General features: G+C 46.2%; 1 protein-coding gene across 4 annotated transcripts in view; it reads right to left on the bottom strand.

Annotated features, from left to right (window-relative positions):
* HEMK1 (HemK methyltransferase family member 1) overlaps positions 1 to 18,303 on the bottom strand; it is a 103,436-nt gene that overhangs the window by 72,961 nt on the left and 12,172 nt on the right. For all 4 annotated transcript variants that reach the window (XR_010923669.1, XR_010923670.1, XM_067568054.1 and 1 more), the window contains exon 4: positions 17,106 to 17,199. Coding sequence is in view for 2 of the 4 variants with exons in the window: in XM_067568054.1 (XP_067424155.1) it covers positions 17,106 to 17,199 (94 nt within the window). In the remaining 2 variants the exon portion in view is untranslated. The remainder of the gene's footprint in view (positions 1 to 17,105; positions 17,200 to 18,303) is intronic.

Raw genomic sequence — 18,303 nt, 5'->3', positions numbered from 1 at the left:
TGCTCAGTCTCTCCCCCCAAGGCCCCTCCCCCTTCCCTGCCTCTCCCCTGGGGACCCCACCCATCACTAGCTGGATTATCTCCACCTCTCTCCTCCCACAGCTGGGCTCCCTCTGCTCCTGGGCTGGGACAGGAAGGGAGCTGCTGCATCCTGACAAGGAGCCTGCCTGCAGACTGTAGGCAGTCCCAGGTGTGCAAGGGCTGGCGCAGGTTAATGACCTGGCAGCTCTGCCGCCCCATGGTAACCAGACTTTTGGGGTCCGGTCAGTATGTCTGACCGGACACTGCCAGGTCCCCTTTTCGATCAGACTTTGTGTCAGTCCCAGGATATTAGAGAGACAGGGTGGGTGAGGTAATAACTTTCATTGGACCAGCTTCTCCAACAGGGTAATCTTCCTAGTTGACTTCACTAGCTGTGGCATAGCCACATCCCCAAGACCATATCCTCCAACCAGAGGAGGTACTTCTTGCTTAGCAGTATGGAAGTCTGCAACACCTTTGGCCATATTTTTATTTTCATAACTGATGTATGTAGAAAACAGGAGTTGCCTTCCCCAACATCCTATGTAGTTAATCCAACAATCTCCTCCATAGTTTTCAACCAGTTATAATTCAAGACAAACTGTACATCACAGAAGTCAAGTCCTCTGACCATACTGGAGGTAATCAAGGGCACTGGGCTTTCCCTATTGATAAAATGATGTAAAGCTGTCTCCTGGTCTCTTTGAAAGCAGTCTCACAGGAACACCCTTTAGAATTAAGGTCATCTTTCAGCCAGCCTAACTCCCCATTATGGTTTCTAATGATGAGTGACCACATCTTTTTCTTGACATCTTCAGTGAAGGACTTACAAAAACCACTTTCTGATCCTCTTGCACTCAAACTCCTTTGTGTGTGATGTTAACAACTGGAGAACCATCTTTATTTTTCTCCCCTAACAGGGTCATCTTTTCTTTTGGTATGGACTTTTTTTTAGCCCTACTCTGGTTAGGGCTACAGTCTGCTGTCTCCAGTCCTTTGGGTGGGAAGTGAGACCATGTCTCTTTCCTCTTTACTTCCGTTTCCTCCTGGATGACTGTTTCCACATCACTAATATGGTGGCCTTTCCTCTAAGAGGGCTATAGCACCACCTCGCTCTACTCATCTTTCACTTGACATTCCCCAGAGCTTTTGTACCTTTCTTCAAGGCTGCTCTCTCTGCCTTCTCATCCTAAACCTCAACGATCTGGGATTGCCAGAGGATTTCCTCATGAAGCTCTTCCAGGTCTCTCTCCAACAACAAATGCTGTTGCTCACGGTTTTCTTCTTTCACCTTCAAGCGGGCCTACTGCTAGTCTCGTTTTATGGATTGAGCCAAGACACTGTCCCTGGAGAAGCATCTCTCTTCCAATTTGGCCTGCACATCTGTCTAGACTTGGCTGACCTAAAGATGTATTTATTTCCTTGAGCCAGCTGTTCACTATCTCTCTGCTCCTCTTCTGGCACTGCTTGCTTTCTATGTCCAGTGCTCCTTGACCCTGGTATCCGGCAGTCCCCACTGTCAGACCACCCGTCATGCAGTGCCTGGCATTTGCCATATTTATCAACGGTAAGCTTTTCCCACATTTGGACCGTCTCAGCCTTCATCTGCTAACGCAGGTGCTGGAGCTGATTCTTTAACATGGGGCTTCCTGGAAGGTAACCCCGATCTTTCTCTGAAGAATGACATACTTGGTTTATAGCCATAACCAAGTGGCTTCTCTCATTCTCTGCAACCAGCTCTTTCTGCCTGTCTTCTAGTAGCTAGATTTGTTCAGCCAGCTTCAATAAGAAGCTATCATCTAGAACTGCAAGTTACCTAACTGTTCAATATCACCATCTGAGCCCTAATTACACCTGTTTCCCAGGTCTGACAGCCCCTTGGTCCAAAGCTCTTATGGGGCAGCATCTTCTAACAGGCCCCTTTTCCCCACACTTAAAACAAATTACCCCCAGCGTATCTTCCTCATCCCACACTGTCCCCCCACAGTCCTTTGTTCAGTTTCTGCAGCTGCCTGGGTCCCAGTATCCTTAATAGTCCAGACCGCTCCAGGTGTTCCAGTTCCCTGTGTCAGTCAGCAATCCAGATAGTCTCTTATTCTCCAGGGACAGACCCAACATGCCCATCTTGGTAACAGCCCGCGCACCGATTGTCAGGACCACACCTCACCTCCCCTTTCAGTGGTCGTGATGAACTGGCCTGTCCCCTCACTGCCATTGCTGAGACCCTCACCAAGCCAAAGACTGGAATGTCTGGGATCATCCCAGACTGGGAACTCGGACATCTCACAACCAGCCTGTCCCTCAAAGGGGTAATATACTCCTTCACAGACCCCATCCCAGGGCAAGCACCCTGATATTTCACTTAGAAAATATGCTCCTCTGAGAGAAATCAGCTCTCATGTGACCACAGAGCAAGGAGATTAAGGGCTTGTCTACACAGGGAAACTGATCAGCATAGCTATAGCAGGAAAAAGGGTATGCCTACACAGCAATTAAACAGCTGTGGCTGGCCCGCATCAGCTGACACAAGCTCGAGGGGCTCATGCTACAGGGCTGTACAATTGTGATAGAGATGCTTGGGCTGGAGCCCGATCTCTGCGACCCTGCAAGTGGGGAGGGTCCGGAGCTCAGGCTCCAGCCCAAGCCCAAACATCTACATCACAATTATAAAGCCCCACAGCCTGAGCCATGTGAGTCCGAGTCAGCTGACACGGGCCAGCGGCAGCTGTTTAACTGCCATGTAGCCATACCCTAATTGTTCCATCATAGTTTGTCAATATAACTTCCCCTGAGGACACTCTTCCAGAATAAAAGTGACTTTATTCTAGAATTCTGGAATAGAGTGTCCGCAAATGGGAATTATATTGAGATAACTATAGGAGGATATCCACTACAGCTGTGTCAGTCAATTTCCCCCACAGACAAACCCTTGGCAAACAGCCTTGTATTCAGATGGGAACTGCATCCCTCAGATCCCACTCTGCATCATCAGACTGGAGCCTCCTGCTGCGAAGCAGCAATAAAATTGTCGTATGCATTGAGAAGAGACGCCAGCACTTGACATAGCCATGGAGACACTGAGCACAAACCTCACCGCCATGCGCTCCAAGTGCAAGCTACATTTCTTTGACCTTGTATTCCCTAACAAATATATATCTATATGAATCCTAACCCTCAACCCCCTAACCCCTATAAAAAATGCACTCCAATGCACACGCTGCTCCCTCTGGGGAGAGGCTGAGAGAACAAACAACATGTGACAGGTTTATGTTACTTAACACACTATTGGAAAGCACTCAAATACTATAGTGATGAGTGTGGTATAAGAAATATAGAATAGAAACAGTGACAGGTTTCTAAAACGGTGTTAGATATTAAACAATATACTGTATATATTCTCACATTGAGAGTATTCACTGAGCTAATTACTGCTATATAATGCAAATTTCTTTTCAGTAACCTCAATCCACCAATCTAACAGACAACGGCATAATAAGATCCAAGGGCTGGAAGATGAAGTTATGATAATTCTAACTGGAAGTCATAGGAACCATTTTAGCAGTCAAAGTAATTAACTTTTAGAACAGATTACCAAGGGACAGGATGAATTCTCCATCACTTGCTGTCTTTAAACTGAGAATGGATGCCTTTCTAAAAAATACACTCTAGTTCAGACACAATTTGTTGGGCTCAATAGTGCCGCTTACATATTCCTTTACTGCAGGATTTTACATGCAGTACATCAGACCAAATAATCATAGTGCTCTTAAAATCTATGAAAATTGGATATTGAATCACTCTGTCTAACTTAAGTGTGTATACAGCCCCATTACTACAGTATGCTGAGCACCTAACACTAATGTATTTATCCTCACAACACCCCTATGATGCAGGGAAGTGCTATTATTCCCATTGTACAGATGGCGAACTGAAGCCATGTCTACACTATAGGTGGTACAGCAGCACAGTTGCAGCTATGCTCCAGTAGCGCTATAGCGTGGATGCTTCCTATGTCAATGGAAAAGGTTTTTCCATCAGTATAGGTAATCCACCTTCCTGAACGGTGGTAGCTAGGTCAACAGAAGAAAACTTCTATACCGGGGGCTAGGTCAGCTTAACTAAGAAACACAGCTAGATCGGTCTACATTTTAAGTGTAAACCAGGCCTGTGTGACTTTTCCCAAGGTCACAGAGGAAGTCTGTGGCAAAGCAGGGAAGTGAACCTGGGTCTTCCAAGCCCAAATTCCCTACCACTAGGCCATCTTTCCTTTTCTGGCATAGCTTTGAAAATCTAAGTTGAGTGTCCCTATCTCAGGCTACTGTGCAAGTAGATTGAAAAGGATAGGGGGATGGACTCTTTGTGGAAAGATTAAGGCCAGAATCAGATTGTGCACATCATTTCAACACACAGTGGCTGGCAGCCACTGAACTGCTTTTTTGTTCTGCTTTTACTGCAGCATATTAAAAATGTAAAACACACATTAACAATTCACTTTAGAAATTCAACCTAGTTAGATATTTACCCTTGAGCACTGGAAAGATGTGTTATCCACTCGATGGAGAAATGCTCACTTATGGGGCTATTAAGGTGCAGATTATTGCTTACAATAAGTATCATTAGAGCCAGCATGCATGCAGCCCACATGCTCAAAATCCTGCTGATCTGAATCACTGCTATAGATAGTGGCAAAGCTGTTGGATTTATGCTCCTTCCTATGCAACTGAGTGTGCATAAGGGTAGGTTGTTTAAAAGAAAATTTCCTTTCTACTCCCAGGAATAACCTCCACCAGCACCTTTGCTCTGGCATGCAATATAATAGTCTTTGAGGAAGAGGTGACATGAGGAGGGGGGACAGATTGTGAGATCCTCCTCTCCTTTTGCCAGCGGAAATAGGGCCCAGGCACCCTTTTGCATGACCTACAGAGCCACTAACAGCCTTCAAGGAGAGATGGCACATTTCTCCCAAAGGCTGGATACCTAAAGGTGATCCACAGCAGAAGGGAAGGCTGCAGAAAGGAGGGAGAGAAGAGGATGGTGACCCTAGAGTGCACCAGAAGAAGTGAGGAGAGGGCAGAATACTGACCCAAGAAAGGAAGCAGTGACCAGGAGATAGGGTGGGGGGAGGTGGGCTGGACCACAGGAGCATTTAGGCCATGTCTATACATACAGCACTGCAGCAGTGCAGCTGTATTGATCCACCTGCACCACTGCAGCGAGTCTGGTGAATACGCTCTATGCCGATGGGAGAAAGTTCTCCCATCAACATGAAAAACCCTCACCTCTGCAAGCGGCCTAAGCTGTGTTGGCGGGAGAAGCTCTCCCGCTGACATAGCGCTTGTGCACACCAATGCTTAAGTCAGTGTAACTTACGTCGCTGAGGCAGGTGGAATATTCACCCCCCTGAGCGACACGTTTTGCAGACATAGGCAGTAGTGTAGTTTTAGCCTTCGTGTGGGAGTTTCACTGCCAGAATGAAAGCTTGAAATTTCCCCCCACAGAGGAGAAGGCCAGTTTCCACAATCCCACCCAGGGTAGGGACAAAGGTTATTGCCCCACATCTGCAGAACTCCTATCTTTGCCCACATAAGGAGCGCCCATCCATTGCACTCTCCCCACCAGCAAGCAGGGGCATGGCCCACCTTCAGGCTGTCTATTGTCCAGCAGTTTTGCTCTAATGCCTTTTGTTAGTCTGTGAAAGATGGATGGGTGCTGCAGCAGGCACTCAGCCAAGACTTAGGAGACCAGGGATTAATTCCTAGCTCTGACACAGAATAACCAAGTCACAGTCTCTTTCTGTACCTCAGTCTCCTGCCTTACACTGGGGACTATGATAATTTCCCATTTCACAAGGGCAACATGTGGATAAATCCACTAACTTTTGGGAGGCTCGCAAAGTCTGTGGTGAGAGTGGCCATATAAGGCCCTAGATATCCACATCCACTGTGATCCGTACACAACATCTACCATCATATACTGTGTATTCATCTATATCTATAGGCTGTTGGGCTGGGGAATTAGGGAGAGGGCAAAGTGTTGCTATGTGGGGGATTGGAGTTTGGCTCCCACATTGAACCAGACTGGGAGAACTGCAGAGGCCCTGGGCTCAGTGAGTACATTGCTCCAGTGATCTGCTTTGGCAAACAAATGGGGTGCTATTGGCAGCCTCTGGAGGGAGCGATTTCCTGCCCCCCTTTATCTCTGACACAAGGAGGGAGTTTAAGAAAAGACTGGAATGGGAATGGAGCAGGGAATCCCTGGAACTATGAAGGAGGGGAGAGTTTTCCAAACCATCTCCTTTGCGAAGCAGGAAAAAAAAATTTATCTACTGTTACTTGATTTCCATCATTCCAAGATTCTCAAACTTTTGCCTGCCTTAACAAAGCAGCCCAGCAAGCCTTCACCCTCTTTTTCACAGTGACTTGTATGACTTCACTGCCCAAATTCACCTAAATTTGTGCTGTGGTTTATTTTTTCCACCTTCTGAGCTAATTGTGAAATAAAATGTGGACTTTTGCAAACACCCCCAATTCTCCATGAGCTCTGGCTCCACCCCTCCAACACGTTCTCTCAGGTTCTCAGTATTAGCTCCTCCTCCACGTGGCTGGGTCTCTCGTTCACTGTGTTTCTTGGAACTTCAGCTACACACAGAGAAAGTGAGGGCACTGCTCGCCAGAACCCAAACCACAAGCTCTCCTGCTGTGCAGCTCCATCCGGCAGGCAGCATATGGCCAGGCAGCTTGCAGTGCAAAGATGGGGAAGTGGAAATATACTTGAGTATCATGACTAGAGCTGAGCAAATACCTACCAAAAAAAAATAAAACCTACCATGTTTGTTACTATTAGCTAGAATCAAAATGCTGAATGTTAACTGGCCATGTTCATACCCCTTTCCATTCTCTTCTATAGAGTGTTTATCTCCCATGATATCTGACCACCTTGCAGCCTTTAATGGGTTTAGTCCCACCACAATCCTGTAAGAAGTTCTACCCCCATGTTACAGATAGCAACTGAGGCATAGGAAATCTAAGGCTGAACCCAGGTCTCCATTGTCCCAGTTCCCCCATCCCATTCATCAAATCATCCTTCCTCTACTTACTTTCCACCAGCAAAAACATTCATGGAAACAGCAAATTCAAGATTCAGGAGTATTAGCGTTCACCTTGGAAACTTGATTCCTAGGCCTGAACTACAATTAAAATTTAGATCAACCTAGTTACATCATTCAGGGGCAGGAAGAATTCACACCCGAGTGTTGTAGCTCCACTGACCTAACCTCCAGCATACAGGCAGCATACTTGTCAACCTAGTTTTTGCTATTCAGGGAGGTGGATTACTTATACTGATGGAAAAACCCTTCCATTGCCTTAGGACGAACCTACACTGATACTACTGCTGTAGCTGTGCCATTGTAGCACCCAGAGAGTGAGACAAGCCCAAAGAGTTAATGGTCATCCACCCTGGGAACAGAAACCACAGCGGGTGATGTGTGTTGCCAATCAAAATGAACCAATGCTTTTCACATACGGAAGATCACAATTAATGATTCATGAACGTTTAAAGGGCCATGATTGTTCATGAAAATTATTTGTCAAATTAACAGAATTTTGTAAGCCATTCACAGGAAATTTGTGAAAGTTAAAAAAAAAAGGTGAATTTTATGGAATAAGTTATTCATCACAAATTATTCAGAGTCCAGGCTCATCATAAGAAAAAAGCCTTTGAAAAACATCTTCCTCAAGAAACTCGTTAAACACTGAAAAGCCCCTGTGTAATTAACCTCTTCACCCTATCCCAGTGTTTCTCAACCTGGGGGTTTAGAGGGGTCGCAAGTGCAGAGCTGGTATTGGGGGTGGCAAGAAAGGCAATTGCCTGGAGCCACAGGGGCGCCATGAAACTAAGTTACATGCCTCAGCCCCGTGGGGGTTGGACTCAGGCTTCAGGGGTACAGTAGTTTGGAAAGGTTAAGAACCACTGCCCTATCCACTTCTCTGCCACTCAAGATGGAACACAGTGTGAACTTTGGATGAGCACTGCTTTGCTGATGTCATCCTACTTCCCATTTGCATAGATATATAGGTATAGATAGCTATTCATCTTAACATATGTTGATGGGGGACTAACGCAAACTTTTATGGGTACAAGAGGAAAGAGCCTCCCGATTTACAATCGTCCTCCAGTGGCTGTATGGCCGTATCACAGAACCCCTGCACAGTTTGGCACCGCTGGCAGCCTCTGTCCTTAGACTCAGCACCGCTGCGGTTCAGTACTGTGCGTACTGGAGTACAAAGTAGGTACCACAGAGTGGGCCATAGGCCAGAGTTGCGGTACAGGACCAGAGCTGTGTGTTGGCCCAGCAGTGGGATGACAAAGTATTATAGGTTGGAATCTCATTGGGACAGGGACTGCCTTTTTGTTCTGTGTTTGTACAGCACCTAGCACAAAGGGGTACTGGTCTATGACTGCACTACTAGATGCTAGGGCCATGTCTATACTGATGGCAGCAAATTCGCCGCCACCAAATCAATCTTTCTGGATCGATTGAGCAGTCAGTGTAGACCCACTCAATCGATCAGGAAGCCGACGCTGGTGACCACCCTCACAAGTAGCGTAGCAATGCGTCGACAGGAACACTGTTCCCGTCAGCACAGCACATTGTAGACAGCGCAGAGAAGGGAAGCAGAGCAGGCGACGTGAGTTACGCAAACTACTCTGCATAGTTTGCATAACCCCCGTTGACTGCCGCTGAATCTCCAGGTAAGTGTAGACCAGGGCTAGGATAGGACAAATAATAAACAGTAATAATAATCAGTACGGTCATAAACTCTGGAGAGTAACCCCACAGTTTTCTTTCACATAACACAAAATACAAAATTAACAGCTACAGGGGCAGGAAGATAGCATGTTAATCTTTTTAGCACCCCAACCACTTCCTTCAGGCTCTGACTGGTGCGTCTCAGCAATTCTGGAGACACCCCTTGGTACGCTGTTCCTGCCTCGAGTGTCCCGAGGCTGCAGGGAAGACGAGGGTCGACAGCCCTGGTGGTGCGCTGCCTATGAGGCACTGAAGAGCTGGGAAGCAGGGGGAGACAGTGAGGGGTGCGGAAGTCTGGGTGTATACCCGCCACCCCTTCCCCCCCCCACACCACTCACTCGCTTCCTGGGAATGTTTTTACATGTGGTTTTTTTCCAGAAACCTCATTTCCCAGAATCCAGGACTTTCTGAAGAGCCTAATCTGATGTTCACCTGATTGCTACCTCCGTCTGTTTGTCCACTGGCTCCCAATCAATCTGCAACAGGGCACAGAGAGGCCAAGCAGGAAATATGAGCCTATGGCAATGACCTTGGAAGCCAGGCAAAATTCCCCCCTCCTTTTTAAACAATAGGCCTCCAGGCCAGCTCAGTGTTCAAATGGAAGCACAGCTCACAGCAATCCCAGTTCCCCTGCCAGGCTCCTCCGGCTGGCAGCGGGGGTGGCGGAGGGAAGGGAAGGGACACACTTCACATATCCCTGAATCTCTCTCACAGATTCTGGCCAGCTCCATACCAAGGGGGAGCTGAGGCAGCCATGCCTAGTGCTTTCGGGGCAGAGCCCAGTACAAGGCCAGAGGGGGGCCTTTTATCCCAAACAGATCAGGAGGAGGGAATCAGAGAGATTATGAGGCAGCTGCATAGATGCTTCCAGCATAAATCTTCACTCCCTCATAGCTGCCCCTGATCATTCACAAAACGCTTGCTTCTGCTGATGCTGCCGATACTGGCCATTATTGAAGACAGGATCCTGGACTACATGAACCACTGGTCCGCTCCTGTCTGGCAATTCCTGTGTTCCTAAAACCCCATTTAGGCTAATGTTGGTGTGGGACAGAGGAAATGGGTCATGGATTCTGTCCACATTAACCTGCAAGCTTTATTCAAGTGATTCCCCCCATTTCTTTTCTGCAGTAGTTTCTCCCCACTCTCTAGCCCTTACTTCCTGCCCTGTACTTTAACTGCTAGACCACACTGCCTCTCTGCTGATGACCTGAGTAACATGTGGCTAGCACAAGCCCAATCTCAAACAGAATAGGATTCCACAGGAGCAGAGGCTTTGAAGGCAGGAAACTAAGAGCCCATGTGTTGCATGAGGGCTGAGAGATACAGGGAATAACTAGTATTGTACAAAGGCGATACCCAGAGCATGCATTAGGTCAATCCATTTCAACCATGTGCGCTCCTAAAGGAAAGATGCCTCCTTCTCTCTGCTCATCATAGAGGGAGTGAATTGCATTTGGAAAGAAAGGTTGGGGATTTAATTAAAAATTGACATTTATGAGTCTCCTTTGGCACTCCCCAGATGTCCTAGCACAACTTCTTTTATCAAAGGAACCCAAAGTTCTTTCCAAAGGTGGGCAAGCATTGCCGTCTCTACCTCACACATAGTAAAGTCAGAGGCACAGAGATGGGAAGTGATTTGCCTTGGGTCACACAGTAGCTCACGGGCAAAACTAGGAAGAAAATTCAAGTCTCCTGGCTCCCAATCCATTACTCTAACCACTAGACTAACATGGCTTTCTGCACTTGTGGAAAAGTGACACCATTTCTGGCATTAACAGTCAGTGTGAGGAATAAAAGCAGAGGTTTTGCATCAGAAATCTCTACTCAGCATTGATACTGGCTTACACATAAAACAGTAGATAAATCCCCTCCCTTGCAATCTGTCTATTTGAATACACAAATTAATTAGTCCAGATCTGTCTTCTTCTCCCTTTTGTATGGCTCTGAAGAAATTAAAAGGTTCATAATTAAAGTTAACTAAAAGTTCAGTTATAATCCAGAAAAGCCCTCTTAGAGCAAACCTTTGATTATATAACATATTCTAACACAAACAAAATGTCACTCAGGCTACGTCTACGCTTGGAGATAAAGGTGTGATTCCTAGCTTGCATAAATATACTTACGCTAGCTTGAAAGCTGTAGCTGTGGTAACATGGGCAGTGGCGAGCAGTGACACAGGCTAGCCACTCTGAGTACAAGCCCGCCTGGAACCTGTGGGTACATTCTTGGTTAGTTCATGACACTGCTCACCGCTGCTACTGAGGCTACACTACTCTCTTGAACTAGTGAGAGTATATCTCCACAATCTAGGAATCACACCCCTACCTCCAAGTGTTGACGTAGCCTTAGCTGATATGAAGATGGCAAGTAAATAGCAGTAGTTTTAGTGCATACTTCCATTCAAGAACATCAAAGCTAAAGAAAACACAATATCCTTGGTCTTGCCGAAACAAAAGGAGTTAGAAATCTAAGAAATACAGAACTAAGAATGCACATCCCCCCAAAAAAGTCTTAACACTGCCCCATAGCAATGTTAGCCAATATGCTAACCAGTTCACAGTAGCACAGCAATGCTAACCAGTAAACATACAGTATTGGAAACATGCAACTCAGAAGATGGGGTTTACGATTTTTCAGATACACACAAACACACACACACACACACCTCTCATGCTGCATGTGCCACTTAGTCCCTACTCCATCCTTTCCTCTTTACAGGTAAGTGATCTATTTTCATGATCTAGCCCCTACAACTAATATAAGACAAAACTTGTCAAGGATTAAAAAGCCTCCTATGGCTTGAAGATGGTGCTGAGACAAAGGGCTGTGGATAGGGTGGCTAATTTGTGAAAACCAATGACTGAGGTCCTGCCCCCTGCTCTGCCTCTTCCCCCCAGGCTCTGCCCCTACTCCTCTTCCTTCCCCCTTGTCCCGTCTCTCGCTGCTCCAGCTCCAGCAGCAGCTACTCTTCCCGCCCTCCAGGTGGCAGAACAGAAGCCAATTGCGGACGGTTACTTAGTTAGCTGGATTTTTGGTGTCCAGTCAGTAGTACTGGATAGACATTGTCAGGTCCCCTTTTTGACCAAACTTTCCAGTCGATCACAGGACACTTCGCAACCCTAGCTGTTGAGGTGTCTCAAATTGCCATGATGAATCTCCGAAGGCTCAGGTGGGGTGGTGGACCCTGAACAGGCCTATGGGGAAGGTCAGAGTGCTGGATAACCATCTACGGTTTAGGGAGAAAAGCCTCCTAAAGATAACTGGGAGTTGTCCCTTCCTGTGGCTCTCCTTTCAATAAGTCCACAGGAAAGAGCTTCAGAGGGCTCTGGAGGGACCCAACTGTCCCTCTCTGACAGGAAAGCCATCTCCAGGGGAGCGGAATTTGGAAGGAGATAATGATTACTTCTAAAAGCAAGCCTTCATTTGCCTAAAAATACAGCATCATCTGTCAGGGAGGAAAACAGATACCGGAAACCCTATTAATCATCAGCTACAGAAAAATAATTCCTGGAAGTCAAAAGAACCTAGGGAGAGGAGAGTGAATCTGAGCCTGGAGTGCCCTCTAGGGGTGAAACATGTGTTACCAAAATAACAACTTTAAATATAGGACCAAATTAAAAACTCCTATATGTGAAATTATGGTCAGGCTTAATAATCAGGCCTGTAGTTACCCATGTAAAATAATATCTGGTTTGCCTCTGACTTGAACTGTCGTTCACCTAATTTTGCTTTTCTCTATTCAACAAGGTGCTAGAAAACCTGTACATTGTGCAGAAGAAAAGCACACAATTTAAGCTAGGAACTTGTGGAAGGTCTTTCCCCAAAAGGCCAATGATCTATTGTGGAATTATACTCTATTTAGACTAAGCTCTATGGGGGTAGGACCTGCCTTTTTATTTTGTGTTTCCACAGTACCTAGAACAATGGGGTCCTGGTCCATGACTGAGATTACTAGGCACTACTTCAATCCAAAAATAAGATATAGAACAACAACAAATCAAAAGTAGAGAAGAGCCAACCTCACATGTAAATTGCTGGTAGAGTAATCTGGGGTGTAAATATAGAAATAAAGGCAGCCACCTTTCTTGCAAAAGATGTTTGGTGTTTTGAGCCTTTCACTTTGATACTCCGAAATCTTATGCAGTTCTTGCAGAGGCAAGAATTTTCTGAGACAAGAGTTTAGTATCAGTTTCTTACAGAAATCTTGCAATTATCTGAACTGAACAAGCATTCATGGACCCAGTGTCAATAGTTAGAGCTTAAAAGAACTCTGGTTTCACATAGAATTTCAGCTCCACTGTGATGGGTTTCAAAGAAACCTAAATGCTAACATAAAATACAAGAAAGGGTGTGAAACCATACGAATGGAAACGAATGCAAAAAATTGTGGGTTGACAGTGGATGGAGCTTACACACCATGGAGAAGGGTGCAGCATAAGAACTTCAATAGACTAGAAAGTGGTGAATTTCACACAGATGAAAAAGAAAAATCAGAAAAAGGAGTTTATTTTTCCATTTATATATTTGCTCATACAATCAAGTATGATTCTGCAGATTTCACATCGCTTATGTGTCTGCTTCCTTATTCTTTTTTGTATTAATGCAGCACATTGGGACCGAAATCAAGAATTTAGATCCAATTATAGTACATGCTGTAGAAATATGTAATAAAAAAACCAGCCCCTTCCCCTAGCTTTGCCCACGTTTACAGGCAGGAACATTCGTGGAAGCAGCAAAGTTCCACCAAATATCAACAGGAAGCATGTTTTGTACTTGTAAATATATCTGCATTACTGTCTCAATAGCAACAGTTACACGCAGGAAGCTGAAACATGCCAGTCAATCAAAATGAACCAGTTCAAATATGGGTTAACAATTACCGGCAGTGAGCTGCCTGCAGACGATCTACAGACCAAGAATTATTCACAGACTTATATGGTGAATGATTTCTAACTCCTAATGGCCATGAGAGCACTACAAGGTGCTTTCAGACAAATCACAAGCAGAAAGACAGCTCAAATGTACTGATTCCTTATTTCCTCAAAAAAAAAAAAAAAAATTGACGGTACATTTTTCTGTTGCACTTTAAAAATAAAATGGAATTCATGAAAAGCTACATTGGCAATATATACAATGTAACATGCACCCCTGCAACACAACACACACAGTTCAATGTCTGAAGCAGCAGAGGGAAAGGAGCTGGACACCCACTCATCTTGTGCAACAGATTACACAAATTATGTGGTACGTGGAAAGAACACATGCACAAAGCATCATCCAGTTGGATGCTGCTCAATATCTGGATCTGTCCCCACCCACTTCCTATCCAAGTATCCCTCCCCTTCCCCCCGCCACCAAAAGCTGGCCCATGAGCTCTCCCACACAATGTCAACAGGGCCATGTGTTTGTTGTAATTGTGACATAAATGGTCTTGCCCACACACCTTCTCAAGACAACAAACAAGAACTGAGTTCCCAATGTTTTTGTCAGCTTGACATTAAACTAGAGGGCACTGCAGGGAATGGTGACAGTGTAGGATGGGCTTAAGGCCAGGCAGAAAGGACACACAGATATTCAACTGAATCTCTCTGCGTCAGATACCAGACGTGGCTGGCTCAAAATATAGAAGCTTCATCATGCTCCCATTGCTTAATGTGGGATGAGCAGAATCAGACCATAGCAATACAGAGACATAAACAGCGGCAAGAGTGAAGCTAAGCATACCTCACTATCTCTCTCCATGCTACTCCCAACCAGTGTATGACATTACAGAAATGATGAGACACCAGAAAGCCAAGAAACAGCAAGAGTTAAAAGAGAAGCAGCAGCAGCCTGGGGCATATGATGCTGCTGCTGCTCTGCCAGTGTAGTTTCCCCTCTAACTCCTACTCATCAGCACTCTCCCACTACTCTTCCCTATCACCATCCCTCATGGGATCCATAGCTACTTTCTCTTCTATTTCCAGTCCCCCCAAACTCAGCAGCAGCACAGACCACCTGCCTTCCAGCCATTGCGTTCTCACAATCAGTGCCTGCTTGATTGCTTCCTCCTTCCCGTTAGGCTTGGCAAATTAGATCTAAATTAGTGGGTGGCAAGACATACCATGTCTCCCTATAAAAGAATTTGCTGACATAAGAAACATTCCCAGGAACCACAACAAAGGGGAAATTTAAAGCCTTTCAAATCTCTAGTATGCCAACAAAGGGTTCTGAGCCCACATGCAGGAGGGGGTGACCCTGAGGAGATTTCATCTGGGATCCATTCGAGGGTGGAAAGAAGGAATGTGACTGAATTTTGTTGGTTAAAATGGCACTGTGGCTTGGATGTCTAAGGCCTTGTCACATGAGAAAGATTTTTTAGTATACCCTAAGATGTGACTTTAAACCACTGTAATTATACTGGTATCAGCTTCTATGTGGGCACTCTTGTTCCAGTTTGCAATGACCTCCTTTAAGTTTAACTTATGCCACTTGTGAAGGGATTTAAGTTATATGAAAAAAAGCCACTCTTATACTGGAATACGAGTGTCCACACAGTGGGTTATAGTGGTGTAACTGTTAAAACTTCCCCTTGCAGACAGGATTTCAGTTAAGCTACTCACACGGGGTTCCTGCCTGCATTAAACACGCTCAAATGCAGCACATTCCAGAATGCTGCACTGCAATTTGGGCCAGTGGAGACTCATTTACCAAAGCATGCAAGCATACAGGCTCAACTAGTAATGCTCTCTTGTATTAGCAATCACAGCCTGCCCCGTATACAGTAGACCTTTGTTTAAGAATTGGCAGGATTGGTGCTGCATGGAGAGAATTAGAGCACAGCACTGAAGGAAGCCTCGTCAGCAGATGTTTTGACTTTTGGACCATACATGGCCAATCCTCTTAGCCATCCAGTTCCCTCACTTTGTCACCAGTCTGGGCAGGCAAGGAACACACAAATGACTCAAGGGATTGGTAATGAGTAAGGTTAAGATTTTGTCAGTTATTTTCAGTAAAAGTCAGGAATGGGTAACAGGCAATAAACAAAAGTTCATGGAAGCCCACAACCTATTTCTGATTTTTACTAAAAATAATTGTGACAAAATGGGGCTGACTGGAGGAATGAGAGCCTGAGCCCTACAGGGGTGGGGGCAGGGGTCCAGCACCTGCTGCAGCTGACAGCTCCAGGGCCCCACTCCCTGCAGTGGCTCAGACCTACGGGGCCGCGGCTGGGAGCTCTGGGTCAGTGGGTCCCCGTCACTCATGGCAGCAGGATGCTCAGAGTTTCCCTCCAGCAGCTTGGAGTTCCAGGTCTGCAGGTCCCGCTACCACCTGTGGCAGGAGGGAGATCTGCATTCCCCCCGCACAGCAGTATGGAGCTCTGGGGCTGGCAGTTGGGAGCTGCAGGGCCCTCTGCTCTCCACAGCGGCTGGGAGCTCTGGAGCCGGTGGCTGGCAGCTCTGGCCCCGCTGCCCCAGGGCTGAAGCAGAAAATGTCACGGAGGTCTCTGGAAGTCACAGAATCCGTAACTTCCATGACCTCTGTGACATAATCTTATCTTTGGTAATGAGATATGGAACCCACCATGTCTAGGACACTGGTTCAAATCCAGCCCAGGCCAGAAATGACCTGTTTGGTGGCCTAAGGAATGAGTTGGTAATCTGAGTCCTGGTTTTTCAGTGCCCTGGCCTGCAGAGGCTATCCAACAGCTATCAGAAGGTAACAGCTTCCATCCCCAACCAACCCAAGCTGATCTGAACCAGCAAAGACACAAATAGGCTCCAAGTATCCCATCACCAATATCCTGAGATTTAAAGAGGGATTGCTACCTTCAACCACAGGTTGATTGTGTTCACATAAGCTCTGAATAGCTGCAAGCTTCTTATTCTGGTATTAAAGTACCAAGCCATTGGGCTCTATCAACAATGTCCTTTGACTACGGAGAAAGTCATTACTATAGCCCCCCCCCAAAAAAAGGAAACCACACCAGCTCCTTCCACCTGGGGTGTCCTTGTAACTGGCAGAGGTGAAATAGACTAGCTAACAAAGCCTGCCCTAGCACAGGGCTGGGAGATACACAGCCCTCTCCCCAACCTTCATGGGACAGGAAGCAAAGTTCGCCTACAACTGTCTCAAATATCTCCTTTCTGCTCCCTCCCCCAACCCCTAAGGAAGTGTGAGGTGGTCGTTCTGGCCTGCTCATCACCTATAGACTCATGTAGTACAGGGCTCATCTGTAGCAATGCAGTGCATGGAAGAGCAGCTTAAACCCCTCTTTTCCAAGGTCTTACCTCTGTCTCGGGCCGAGGAATGAAGACTGGGGGTCTCATCTTGAGCGTCAGTTCCCGGAAATCCCACTCACCAAGGACATACTGCACAGGCATCCTGTAACAGGAGAGGGTGGGTTACACATCCCATTATGACTAGACTCCCCAGTTACAGACAAGGCCTCAATGACTCATCCAGCCCTCGAACCACTACCCCTTCCTACTTCTCCATGTAGACACCAATGACACTGCCAAGAATGACCTTGAGTGGATCACTTCAGACTACGTGACTCTGGGAAAGATAAAGGAGTTTGAAGGGCAAGGGGTGTTCTCGTTCATCCTCCTTGTTGAAGGAAAAGGCCAAGGTAGGGACCATCGAATTGCAGAAATAAATGTGTGGTTGTGCAGGTGGTGTTGGAGAGAGAGCTTTGGATTCAGAGGGCTTTGGATTCTTCTTCCTGGAAAAACATCCCATGGTCTAAGGATTGCTAGGAAGAGACAGTACCACCTAACGAAGAGAGGGAAGAGCATCTTCGCAGACAGGCTTGCTAACCTAGTGAGGAGAGGTTTAAACTAGGTTCGCAGGGGGATGGGGACCTAAGTGGGGAAGATGGACACCAGGAGGAAGCACAAGGAGGAGGGTGCAACAAGAGAGGCCTCCTGGTTCATACTGAGAAAGTAGGGCAATTGGCTACTTATCTTAGGTGCCTCTACATGAACACAAGAAGCCTGGGAAACAAACAAGAGGAATTGGAAGTCCTGGCACAGTCAAGGAGCTATACTGTAATTGGAATAACCGAGACTTGGTGGGATAACTCACATGACTGGAGCACTATCCAACAGCTGGATGGGTATAAACTGTTCAGGAAGGATTGGCAGGGGAAAAAAGGTGGAGGAGTTGCACTGTATGTAAGAGAGCAATATGACTGATCAGAGCTCCAGGAGGAAACATTGTTGAGAATCTCTGGGTTAAGTTTAGAGGCAAGATTAATAAGGATGATGTTGTGATGGACAGGATAGACCAGAAGGATGAGGTCGATGAGGCTTCCTTCAGACAACTAACGGAAGTTTTCAGATCAGAGTACTTGCTTTTCATGGGGGACTTCAATCACCCTGATATCTGCTGGGAGAGCAATACAGCAGTACGTAGACAATCCAGGAAGTTTTTGGAGAGTGTTGCAGACAACCTCCTGGTACAAGTGCTGGAGGAACCAACTAGGGG

Source organism: Emydura macquarii, unplaced genomic scaffold (assembly GCF_026122565.2).
Source record: "Emydura macquarii macquarii isolate MOO-44397 ecotype Brisbane River unplaced genomic scaffold, CSIRO-AGI_Emac_v2 contig_2846, whole genome shotgun sequence".
NCBI classification, from domain to species: Eukaryota; Metazoa; Chordata; order Testudines; family Chelidae; genus Emydura; species Emydura macquarii.
Note: the sequence above shows the minus strand (reverse complement) of the source record. Positions and strands in the feature narration are given on the sequence as shown.